The following is a 13910-nucleotide window of genomic DNA, read 5'->3' on the forward strand; positions in this document are numbered from 1 at the left end:
TGTGTTAAAGTAAATCTTATTTTCTCCCAGCACGATAAAGCAGAGAAACAAAACAGGAAACGTCTTGCAACATATCTTGGTCAACATATATTACAGTAGCTTTGAGATCGCATATGGTCAAGGACAACAGCATAACCAGAAGAAGTTATCATTTTTATATTCTTTCAATCTCTAAGCGACGTTGAAACGATGTTCAAATTTAACTTTTTGTGATTGAGAAATAGCACTTTACATTTTTACAACGTCGAACCTGTACAAGTCGTGCGGTCTTCATTAGAGAAAGTGCTAGAGTCGTTGCAAGCAAGGTACAAATCTACCTGAGGTTATCTGCAGTGCTGTATTCGTAAAAAAGCACAGGGTATACTGTCAGATTTGCCAAAATGATAAATAATACACAGCTTGCAAAATACTAATCTTTATTCTACCATAACATGAATTATAAACATCAAAATTGGACTAGAGATACCAAATTGTTTATTTTTCTATGAATACAGCCTGCCGAGAGGAATCTACATCTTTATCCTCTTTAAAAATTTGGGATCTAGTATCCTTAGCTGATTGGTGGTTTAGTAGCCAGGATCTTACATATTTGTAGTGGTAAATTGAGCCACGGGTGGTCCATTGCAATAAGCATCAAACAGCTCACATTATCAATGAGCAAAGATGCTCTTAAACCTGTGATAATATTTTTCATTAAACTGAAACCACGTTCACATTCTGCTGTTGAACAAGGTAAAGTTGAAATAACTGTAAAGAGAGACTTCGGATTATTGGGCACAATTTCAACTTTTTCACTAAAGTCTCTTAATCCTTGGATTGACTGTATTTCATCAATGTCAAAGCGTTTACAAATTCTTCTCACCTCTGCTTCTCCATGACGCAAATTTCCTTCTATCATTTTTTCAGGTTGCAAGTTAGCAGTATCAACCAGTAGCTGACCATTGTCAGTGTCGGCATTAGCGCAAAGTCTCATTTGTATTCTGCTAATAATGCTCTGAATGAATTGATTTGCGTTAATTGGCACTATTTTAGAACTCTGTATCGGAGGAATATTTCTGAACATTAAATTATCCTTCGCTGCTAAAGCCAACTGTGTTTTTTCTCCCGGATTTTCCTTGAAACTCTTAATAATTCGTATTGTCCATTTTATTAAAAGTTCGGCTCTAGGTAAAGTTGTACTTCGAGACTGAAGTTTAATGGATAACATGGATAATTCTTGCGAACATCATACATTAGGAATCAGTAAGGATAGCATAGGCAGTTACGCACTCGCTTGGGAAAACCAGAGGGTATACTATTAGTTGCTCGAAAAAGCAGAGGGTATACTGCGTATACCGCCGTATACCCTCGAATACAGCACTGGTTATCTGCCAATCAGCAAAGAACATTTTCGCATTTAAATCGGACTTGTCATGTTTCTACGTTTAGCACCTCATTTGTAATCGAACGCAACGGATGCTTTCTTTGGGAGATGGTTAGGCTTGTTGAATATATTTTGTTGGCTGTTGAAATGATTTAGAACACCTCCTTTGAAAAATTAGCGTAGAAGTAATTTGCCTGAAATTACAAAGCTTGCCTTTAGCTTTGTGAAACTTTTTATGTCTGGTTGTTTTCTTCTCGAACTCGTTCTAGGCTTAACGTTGTATATTAGAAACAGTTTCTATTAAGGGGGTGTGGCAGTGGTGGATGAGGGGGCGATCCCCATTTTTTACAACACAATTCAGTTCAGTTTAATTTTTTCTGCTGGCGAATAAACACAGAAAAGTAACCTATATTACGTTGTATTTTCAAGATAGGATTAATGTATACCTACACATCATTGTGTTTTGTTGAAACCCCACCCCCCTAAGGCTGCTTATTGGTTCCGCCCCTGGAGTGTAACCAGTTAAACAAACAAACCTACTGGATGATTCTTACAGTAAAACATTGTTTTTAAAAGCGAAACAGTTAAGTGTTTAGAAAGTTTCCTTTTTCTGTTTTTGGTAAATAAATTTGTTCGAAGAACCGAAAGCTTAAAATAGTTTCTTCGTAACCACCACGTCATACAGAGTTATAGATTGATCCAATGGTAAACAAGGTATTTGCCAGTTGCCTGAAAGTCTGCACTCAATACGCACAAGGCGTTAACACCCATGTTGTCGTTCTTTCATCTCCATCCATCCAATTTGTTTTTTTGACGTAGGTGTGATGTTAAATAACATTAAATTATCGTTGACCCTTCATGATTCTGATATTATTTTTTTCTATAGCTTTGAGATTGCTTGATTTCTGTGGATGTTAACTATTTCATTAGTTAAACTACCATTCAACGTTTTATAGGCAGAGAAAACTTTTTCTCGAACCGTAGAAAATTTCATTGTCAGATCACCGCTTCAATGCGTGATGGAAATCTACAGATAAATCTGCATCAGGCATTGCAGAGTGCAAAAAACAGTGTTGCAGAACGCGTTTTCGAATATTAAATTCTCATCAGTGCAACTACGTTTATGAACGCAATAACAACGGTTAAATTTAAACTCAATACATTACAAACATTATAAGGACATATTCTCAGTGTTCAATTGAATATTAATAAATCCAGAGACATCAGAAAATCACTTCCCGCATGCAATTCCAGACCGACATTACTCGCTTAAGGTTTTTTTTGTTAAAACAAACTTAATGTTCAAAGCAAAAAAGCCATCACAATGAACATCTACCAAAGTATACTAATTTACAGTACTTAAATAAGCACTGAAAATTAATAGACGGTATTGTTATTAATATCAATTCAATATGATTTCAGTGATTATAATACAATGTAATACAGTAGCGTATCCAATTAATTAGCGACGACCTTCTAAAGTACACGTTAATTCGAACAGAATTAAGAATTTATCAAAGTTTTCTCTGCCTATAAAACGTTGAATGGTAGTTTAACTAATGATTTCTGAAAGTTCCTTGGTTTCATGTTAACTATTTATTCTCAAGAAAACAACATGTTTTTAGGTGATGCATTTATGTCTTCTCGGGACTTGTTCCCAGAGGCAATGACGCCAAGATGAACCAATAAATCATCACGTATGATGTTTGATACGTGTGTGTGTGTCATCGTACAACTTATATTACAATTTACCGAACAACGGTGTTCTTGTACGAATGTACGATATCTCTAAAACAGAAAATGTAACACGTGTCTACTGTCCACAGCACACCAGCGCAAATTGTATTTAGAAGTTGCTTTTACGTGTCAAATTTATCTGAAAATCTTTGAGCAACCGTTTATGAATTTTATTTAATTAAACAGCACTTAATTATTGACAATCTATGCCAAAAGAATAACTAATTGAAACCATTAATCTCTTATTTGTTTGTTTGCTTTGTTGCTTACCAGTTGAGATTGAGTTTCATATTGGTTGTTTTATGTTGATTCAACGTCTGATTTGATTGCGGACTAATTTGCTGACTGGAAACTGTGAGGCTAAACGCCTGCCAGCCCAACACCATCACAGACCAAAATTGAAAATACAGAATGGCTTCTCGGATTTGAAGTAAAATGTCAAATTGAAACAATGTATCGCACAAACGCTTTATACAGTTGAATTTGGATCTAGTAACTTCAGCTGTTTTAGTGTTATGACATAATTGGCTATTGTGGCACACGTTTCAAAGTCCCGTTTTCAAACTACAGCAGAATTTGGCTAAGACCCTTGTCCCTTGCATTGCACCATAGCTCGAAAGTAGCTGATATGTTGTAAGGTTGTGCTTGTAAGAGATTTCACTGTGATGCATTGGTAGAATCGACACGTTCTTTCACAAGATAAGGTTCTGCAGCTTTATAAATTAAAACCTCTAACCACTTTGATGAAGATGCTGTTATCAATGTGACAGCGATTTTTTAACGAATTACGACAAGACATTAGATTGTTGAGTAAATGCCAGCATTCGATGAGTGCAAATTAGCAGTATTCATACACTGTTCATTTCCATTGTTTTATCAGGTGCTGAAGCAGATTTCAAAATTACAGAAAACCAACAATCAATAACGCAGAATCCAAACATGAAGTGGATTGTTGTGTGCGAAATCGAAACGTCACGAGCTTGGCCATGAACATCTTCTATCTGTCCAAGTTACTCGTTCAATACTCGTATAACAAGCACCAGAGAGTTTCAGTAATTTCATGACACGGCCACGTGGCACAGGAAGTTTTAGTAGACGAACTCAGCAGATACGGTGGAAATATTTGCAGATTTTAACATCTACAGACGTTGAATCAATGTAAAAACGGTTGATTTGCCGTCTAGAGAACCCGGTAGCAAGGTGAATCTTTGTAATGATAACATATGCTGAAAGGCGAGTATAAAAGGAACTAATTAGTAAGAGCGATTACTTCCATCCTTTAACCATTAAGTAGCGCTCATTTTTTAACTGAGAAAGCTTTTCGTGACACCTGATTGCCGAAATGAGCTTTGTCATCAAAATGCAACTTGCAACTACTGCTGCGATTCTACCGAGTTTGAGATTTAGGGCAAGCTTGATGATAATTTTTTGGTCAAGCTAGTGGTCCGTAGAATTGAACAAGTCATGATACATTTTCCACCAATCCCACACTATCATACGTTTTTAGTAATCTCTTCAACTCTTAATTGCTTGAACGTTGATCACTCGAACACATAAAGTAGATGGATCTTTTCACTATAACTTCGTTTGCACCGTAGTAGAAAACATAAGGTTACACGCTGCATAGGCGTGCAGCTGTGTAATCATTGTTCAAATAAGATTAACGATTCTTTATACAGTATTGGCTGTTATAATTGTTCAAGATTCAGCTTTGACACCATCTGCAAAAGGTTCAAGATGTGATGATGTTGGAGACCGCCACAATGAGATGAAAGCGTAGATATAATCCTTGAATTAAGAAGTTTATTTACGTCAAATGTCCTCTGACGTCAGAGTTGATGCCTCAGATTTCTATAATTATGCAGTGTGGTTGCATTTTTGGTTTGTGGCAGTTTATGGCGTAAAATTGAAAGCGTTGTAGCTTAATTGCAACGAAAGGTTAAAATAATACAAGGGATTACTATCGTAACCAGCATCCGCGTCATGGATACAAATGATTTGATCATTTGTGGAACGCGGGCGCAAGCTTTTGTCGCTTTCATGGCATGTCAAGCATTAAATTTTTGAAATTTAACCTTAAAACCCAGGTCATTAGGTTAGAAAACATTTCCCCTGAAAACTGTCCCGTGGTCCGTGGTGCGGTACCGGGTACCAGCTTTGACGAGACTATCGTGCAATTCACCATGCTTAATTTTCAAGCGATATACCTCTCCTGGTTTAGCTTCTTCATCATGAGCACTGGGGTGGGCAAAGGGCAGACTCTCCGCTTCAGAGGCTCACACGACGAAGTAGAATAGGCACTGTCTTTCTGGCTGTTTCCCTTGCAATACAAACTACATTTTATTTTGTAAACTGACTTACTGCTTGATTACAAACGGCAATATGAACTTAATGATTACCTCATACTTGATTAATCGTTTACTTTTTACTTTTTCGATTGATGATGAAACGTAAATGGTTACCAATTTGCGTAGAACAATTTCAAAACTTTTCTTCACAAAAGTTAAAACGGGTTTTGTGTTTCTGAAGAAAGTCTTCAAGTTCACATCTTTATTCACTTCCCTTCTTTCCCGGAAGACTGATATTGACATAGTTCCAACCAAGATTATTCGATAAACGTTCTGTTAAATTAGCGTTTTTAGCTTCACTTTGAAGATAACCATTTGTCAAACAAACAAATGCTGACTACAAAAATTGTTGAAATAACATTTTTAATTTTATACGTAGCACATTAATGCACTCTTTATGTAAGATTAATATTAGATACTCAAATTTTGTTTTTCTGCCAATGTGTCAAATCTGTCAAATTTCATAGATAATGCTTGTAAAATCCGATAATGTCATATTGAGGTGGTAGAGTGCACGTATCACACTTTGCACAATGCCAAATCAAATCGCCATCTGCATTGATCGATTGCTTTTCAAGCAGCCAGAACCCAGTTTGCAAAATACGTCCTCTCTACATTGATCTAAAAATCTTGAACAAACCTAGCGGAATTTCAAAAATTGGTGATTTGACTATCTAATAATAAATGTACCTAAAAAGTGCATTAATGTGCTACGTATAAAATTACACAATGGTAAGGCCACCAATGTTGTATGGGATGCAGACGGTAGTCCTGATGAAAACACTTGAAGGCAAAATGCAAGTGGCAAAAATGAAAATGTTGCGATGGTCTACTCTATATGGGGTTATCGAAGAAGGACAGAGCAAGAAATGAAATCATCAGGGAACGAATAAAAGTCGGAGAGCTGGGAGACAAGTTGAGTGACACGTCTTAAATGGGTCACGTTGTAAGCAGAGACGAAGATTATGTCGGAAGAAGAATAAGACGATTGGAAGTTGGGAGCATAAAGTGAGGAAGGCCGAAAAGAAGATGGAGAGATTGTGTGACAGAAGATATGTGAATAGTGGGAGTGAAAAGGATGGTGCTGCTGACAGAGTGCTGTGGAGGACTGCAGTCTGCACCGGCAACCCCACTTGATGTGGGAATAAAGCCAGAAGAAGATGATGCGATGGACAGAACGAGATGGAGAATAGGAGAAACGACAATCCCTACAAGGAAAGAATCGGCCACCCCCCTAGTGGGGAAAAAAGAGTGTTGATGATGATAATGAACACCCCAGACAGCAAAATTTGTCATTTTACATTGATTCAAAGTCCACAGACCTTGAATCAATGTAAAAATGACAGATTTTTCTGCCTGGGGCGGCAAGCGTTATTCTAGACGCGTCAACGAAAGCAAGTTACTGAACTAAAAATGTTTCTTGTTCCGGAATTGTTTTTAAATTATTCTCTTGCTGTTGCTTAGCACGTTGACATCCAGTCATCATTTAGATGACGTAATCGTTTGTCTTTTGTTTTTATGATCACCAAAACGACAAAGATAATAATTAATACTTCGTGTCAGCATCATGGGCTAAATGTCATAGTTAACTTCGGTCAATTACTATCATTGCGTTAAGGTTAAACCATTAGATGGCTATAAAAAGATTTAACAAGTAAAAACAAGTTACTACGTTTAATTTTGTCCCAACTGGAGTTGAGTATACATATAGAATTAAAGACGGAAACTCATATCTGACAGCAAACTGGTTTTTGTGCATTAATTTAATGTCCACAAACGTCAAATCAATGCAAGAAAGGGTACAGCTGACCGGAGTGCAAAGACAACCCATGTATCTATCCTGCTGTGGGCACATTGTCCAAGATGTAGTTCAGTTTATTCATAGATGGCAAGATACGACTAGTTCCAATGCCAAGTACAAAATCAAAGAGCGGTGAATGTAGCCTACTTTTGAAACTCTTTTTTATCATTTGCTCGTCTTACGTCACGCCGTATTGTTGAGAAAAAGTTCGAAGTTTAACATTGTGTGGCTGCAGGCTGACTGTCTCCATCGCAGCAGGATACGTGTCTGTAGGTGATTTACATTGTGACAAAAAATTAACAAGTCCAATAGTCAGGTTTATTACGATGGTCAGTTTACGAAGACGGATAACTTAGAGCAAAGAAATTAGCAGACTATATACTGTTTTTAGTGGGATGAATTCAATGAGTGTGATTTAGATTGATTGTTCGTGTTAAATGCATAGAAGTAACTTTCCTTTTCAGAAGCAATTTTTCTAACATTTTAAAATTGCTAGATTGCAAATCTAGTGAAAACTGTGGTTATCGGAAAGATTTTAGTTTTGTTGCAAAACGATTGCTTTGTGATGTTTTTAATGTGGAAAAAAACGCGTAGTTGATGTTTTGTGGTCACGCTTCTCTTAATACTCGCGACACATCGCCTTCATTCAAGTCCCTCTCAAGATGTGATCATCGGCTCTGAGCTGGTAGATCTGAGATCGATTCTAGGTCGGAGGACTTTAAAAACGGCACCTATTGTGTTCTTTCTTGCATAACGCAGTGAGAATAAGTCGAGTAATAATGTGATGACATCGTAAACCTGATACAAAATTAAACATGATTCCTGTCGCTGAAAGATCTTTGCTGTTGTAGAGCGACAATAAATAAAATCATAACATTATTATTAAAATGCGATCATACGAGTATGAAAATGATGCAATTACGATAACATTTCCGATGCAAACGTTATAAAAAGATCAGTTTTTGCGTGTATGTTCTTAATGGTTATTGAACAGGTCGGCCAATTAAACTTGCTGGATTTACAAACATCGTTACAGTTTCTATCTAACCTCTTTTCAAAACTTTATGGTAATTTAAGATCACGAAATGGATTCAGCTTTACCCAGTCACTCAGCACGCAAGATGTTTTCCCTTTTTACATTGATCCAATGTCTGCATGAATGCAATGATAAGTTGGATATGATACGTGAGAAACTGAATGTGAATGCACTGTATGTTGTCACAATGGATGCAGAGCAAAACGGTCATTGTTCTTATGAATGTGTGCCCCTACCTGCCACCCACCCAGAGATACCCTGTTGGTCAAAGGCGCCCTGTAATCCCGTTTCTATGCTTACTTTCAGATCGGTGTTACTTTAAGATGGTTACTTTTAGATGAGTGTTAATCGTGTAATAAATTATATTACTCCAGAGTTAACAAGTCTTTGTCGACTTAGGCTTCAATGGGCGGCGAACATCTAAAGTTATTCATCATAATTAGTATATTAGCCTACTATACAAGATGATTTGTCTAGTCGCTGTTTGAAAATTATTCGGCTTTGCCAAAGCTAGCAAAATCTCTTATTTTTGCATTGATTCAACGTATGCAGACGTTAAATCAATGTAAAAACGACAGATATTGTTAGTTGGGAAAAGTATGACGTGATTCTCTTGAGGACACAACTCCCCCCTTGACGACCTCCAAGTATGATGTAATAATTGCAGATCTAAGATAGGCCTACGTGTAAAATATAATCTGCTTTCATTGTACAGTATGTTTGACATGCATTGGCGTGAAGTTGTTCGAATGGTGTGACGTCATTATGTTCTGTACAAAATGCAGACTGGAAATTGAGACAATAGATTTTGTTATACATTTAACTTTAAGATTTATATTTTTTTCGACTCGAAAAGTTACGCATTCAATTATAACTGACGGTACGTTATCAGCGTCATAGATCACAGCTGCTCAGCACAGTTCTATTTAAGTACTTCTACAACAGAGAACCGTTTTCTGTGAAAATTGGTACAAAATAAACTAAGTCAAAATTCTCAGTCTAGAGCACTGCTCGTCGCGAGAAAAAAGGCACCAATTGAGTCCGATCATCATGTCTATAATTGAATGAAAGAGAGGTTTGGTGTACGTATAATAAACAGTGCATTGCAGTTCATAGACTCGAAGCTTTCGAGGCTGCAGTCAAATTAGGAAAAGGGGTGAAGCGGACTGTTTAAAAGTCAAGGCACTAAAAGGAGAGTACAGTAGAACTTTTCCTTACATAGGTAAACACTAGACTGGCATCATTGTCAGATATTAGGAGTTGCGCATGTTTAAAATAAATGCAAGGTTTTAAGCAAATCAGTCAAAATTTGTTTTTGCTCATAAAAACTTACACTGAAGAATTGTAAAGAGATGTTTTTGACATGAAGCATTTAAGTTGAAAATTGAATGAGGCTCATTCAAACAGCCTCATTCAATTTTCAGTATTATCAGAAAAGAATATGGCAAGGACATGGAAAAGCGAGGAAACTTGTGAATGAAAATTTGAAGATTAGCAAATTATATCAGCATCTCAAGTTTAATCATTGCTGTTTGAGAGAAAGAATTCTTCCTAAAAGTCTACAGTTTTCTCCACCTATTCGCACATCTCGTGGTTTTCGATTAGCGTCTAAACATGGTTTTGAATTTTTAAAATTGCGCATAACGGAATGTCACATTCAAATTAAGAAGAAAAAATCATTTTATAGTCAACTTTATGATTTTTTAAAGCATTTAAGTTGTTAAATGTTTTCAGGATTAACTAATGATTATGCTAAACAATTGAGAAAATGATATGTGCAGTATTAGCGATGTCTAAAGAAACAGGTTGTGAACGGAATTAGTAGGACGTGCTGTACGTCTTAGAATTATGATAATCATAAAAAGTTTTTCAGCGCATATAAAACGTTTTATCACTTCTTTGTTGTCACATGCAGTTTTATCTTGAGGCGGTTTTAGTTCCAATATCTGCAAAGGTCCTGTTTAGAAGTCGTTTTTTCTGCAATAGTTTTACCTTTTAAAATCCCGCAGGATGTTGTTAAAATCGGCCACGACCGTCTGAGTTGAAATAAATTTTATAGTAATAAACTTTGAAGCGAATATGGAATTCAATATCATAGCTTTATGTATAGCTCACGTTATGAATTTTTGTTTTTATTAGTAATTGGACATAAATTTCCAGACATTGCTTTCGAGCTGCGTGTCTAATACAAGCAAAAATTTAGTTAAACCTTTTTGGGAACTCATTCTTTCATCCATTCGAGATTGATGTCATCAAGGCAATATTAGGTCAGCTTAAACATAGTAAGACCTTGACGAAGCATGAACGATTTCAATTTTTGCGATAAAGAAGGGTCAAATATTTATCAAAGCAAAAATTTCCAACAACATTTGTGTGCGTTAGAAAGCAAACTTTGTACCATTACGTCATTACACGATTCTTCGGGAAGCTTGCATAGGAAATGAAACTCCTCCACTTGACCGTTGAGCTCGAAAAAGATCCTTATTTGGCTTTAGTGATTGGACTGACGTTTATTCACTTTGATTTAACGTAAAACTTTTCTTGGGTAAATCCAACCACCAGCCTGGCAAGCAAAGCGGACATATTTTTCAGTTTCTTTTGTTATTTTTGTTTAAGGATTTCGGGAAGTCTTGGTACTTAAATAGAACAATCAAGAGAGTGAGCCAGGTCCAAGATTCTTAATACGGTAGCTTTGACCCAACACGCGAAGAATTCTTGTCTGTCAATCAAAAATCTGAGACTTTCTATGCTGCTTTAGATTGACATTTCAAGGACTCATTACGTAACCACGGTATACAGCACAGGCATGATACAGTTCTGTTTTCGCTGGAAGCTTATCATTTCAATCGGAATTTTAACTTTAGGTTGCATGATCATAACTTGAATGGTGACTTTGCCACAGCAAACGCTAAGTTAATGAGCAGGCCAGTAACACATGCACAGTGTTGAAGACTTTATTGTTACGTTGTGCACCCATCGTCCACTGTAGCCTACTTTAGACAGAAGATGGAAAAACAAGATTTTTGAAGGTAGAGAAAGTGAGAGACACATTGCAAAAAGTTTAAGTAGAATGACTTATTTTGCTCGAAACGGGATAAATCAGAAAACTTTTTTTCAATACGAAGAAATTTGAAAAGCTTTTTCACTGAAACGGTATGGTGTGTATAATGTAACTATGCTGGACTGGTAATGGAAGGCTCTGCTTGTTACGGTTACGTCGAGCCGAAAACCTTCCAACTATAACTAAAAGAGTCTATGTGATGCACTCGTGCAAAAAGGATGACCAAAACTGAACATTTAAGAATGTAAATTTACGTTTTTGTTTGCAAAAATTGCCTACAAGAACTGAAGATCCACATTAACCGCAGTCCAATGTAACACTACCTTTTTAATAAAAAAATGGATTTGTAGGTTTATTAGAGTATTATTATTAGTGAAGTTTTACTTTGTATCATATCCTAGCCAATGCTATGTGAAAGATTTAGATCATAATGTGTGAAAGATTTGGGATAATTTAACAAGAAAATAAGCAAACCAACTTTCATGTCCACCTTCCAGCATGCCAATTTAAGTATCATGGCAGTGTCAATGTCTGGCAAACAATTGCTGAGTTTCTGCCATTTATGTGAGCAAGCAATGAACTGTTGGTACTGATACAAACTGGGAAACCAGCTGTCCAATTTAAGCTTTAAAGCAAGTGAAATTGTATCGCTTGCTTTCGTTTTTTATCGTGCACAATTTAACCGTGTTTATTTTTTTGTAATAGATCAATTATTACAAAAAACAAAGATATTGTGATTTTTCTGAAACTTGATCTAACAAAATGACAAGTGTTGCCTCTAACCACATCGTTCCTCAACCGTCCCAGGTAGCCCAGCAAGTCATGAGCTTGTTTAAAGGAGCTCTGGATGTTGAAAAAGAGCTTACAGTTTTCGAAGAAGAGGCTCTGCGCTCACAAAACGAACAATCAAATCAGCTGTCTCCAGCCAAGCGGAACGGACACGTGACTACCGTCACAGAGACAACACATAAAGAGGTGAAAAAGACCAGGAATTTTTGCTACAAATCTCATAAGCTAACTGTTTTAAGTTAACGCAGTGTTAGTATCATTCAGGAGTAAGCTCCAGCAATCGATAAAGTTGTGTTTTGACAAATATGCTTTGAAATGATTTGCAGAGGATAGAAGTAATTCAGGCTTTTATATACATTATACTACATCCATTAAAAGTATAATGTTAACTAACTTTCTCAAAGAGTTGTTTCACAAAGAAGAAGGAAGTATGAAATTGAAAATTAATATATTAATTGTTAAATGCATAATAAATAAGTAATTGATTTCAACTTGAAATTTGTCCAGGCACCAGCGCGCGAAACCAGAACCTTCGTCAAACCAACTCCTGGAAAACTGAACAGTGCCGCCTGGCCGCCAGCACAGCCGGAACAAGACGAAGAACCGGAACAAAAAGAAGCCAAGCTACCTGCGGAATCGACGGAAGCGAAGAAAGTTGAATCTTTTGACGATTCTCTCGATCAATTTTATGACGTTTTAAACGATCTGACGTCATGAATGATATCAACGAAACATGGTTGCCATCTAGCAGATGATCAAAAAATGAAGCTGTAACCGACTGAGGCACTAAAGATTTACTTCCACCTCAACAATTTGAATTTCGGTTAATGAGCAACGACGACTTTGAAGAGCAACGCTTTGCAGACATTGCTTTATTTTATTGAAGTTAATATATTTGTCACGGTTTTGCCTTAATGAATACGTATACGAAATGCCACGCCCTTGAATTGCTTTCTTTCTATAAAGTTCTTTATATTTGCGTCAGCTTACTCCATCACATGCTGGAAAGATGTAGATTTGTGTGTTTGTTCACAGTGGTTTATGGTTCGGTCAATAAACTTTGTTATTTTACTATTCTTTAAAAGTTTGTTTAAACAAAACGATTTTGTATTTGTTTAGTAATTGCTTTTTTATGCTAATTAAGGGGAAAAGTCTAGAAGTAGTCTAACGCTAAAGTGGTTTTTCTTGTATGTATTGAAAAAAAAAACATTTCTTTAAATCATGGTTTAACTTTCAATCACTACGGCGCTTTGCATTGCAAATGTTATTGTTGTTACCGCATTAGTAGCTTGGTGAAAAGAAGACCTTTTACCTCAGAGAACTTGTTTTATTTTTACGAAGGTTTTCGCATTGTTATTTAACAATACATTTTTTCTGGTCAATTCATTGTGTTTTTGAAAATAAAATAAAGACATTGTTTTAAAAAAGGTAGCAAAGTAGAAAACTCTGTTTTTCCACGTGGTGTCGCTAGAAACGCTGAGAGTATACTTTGGGGCCGGTATCGATGAGCATGGAATGGAATGGAAGACAGATTTTAGGATGGAAGATGGAAAATGTCAAGCATGGAAAGAAATGGAAGCTTAAATTTAGCCTATGGTCTTTAGGTTTATTTGTGGCATATTCAACGCGGCGATCACAAAATGTGAAGATGGAAGAGATTTTTGAGATGGAATGGAAGAAAATCTCAGCATGGAAGATGGAAAAAAACGTCTTCCATTCCATCTCATACCCTGTCGATGAGACCTCCACCTCCGGGTCCTCAAGTGAAGATACCT

At 36.4% G+C, this 13910-nt stretch overlaps 1 protein-coding gene across 1 annotated transcript in view; it reads left to right on the plus strand.

Moving 5' to 3' along the window:
• Positions 1–13517, plus strand: part of LOC145780011 (uncharacterized) — a 40576-nt gene extending 27059 nt beyond the window's left edge. Inside the window, exons 6-7 of the mRNA XM_082591713.1 lie at positions 12154–12321; positions 12643–13517. Coding sequence (XP_082447839.1) covers positions 12154–12321; positions 12643–12852 — 378 coding nt within the window. The 3' untranslated portion in view covers positions 12853–13517. The remainder of the gene's footprint in view (positions 1–12153; positions 12322–12642) is intronic.
• Positions 13518–13910: the final 393 nt, after the last annotated feature.

Source organism: Aplidium turbinatum, chromosome 11, assembly GCF_918807975.1.
Source record: "Aplidium turbinatum chromosome 11, kaAplTurb1.1, whole genome shotgun sequence".
Classification (NCBI taxonomy): domain Eukaryota; kingdom Metazoa; phylum Chordata; class Ascidiacea; order Aplousobranchia; family Polyclinidae; genus Aplidium; species Aplidium turbinatum.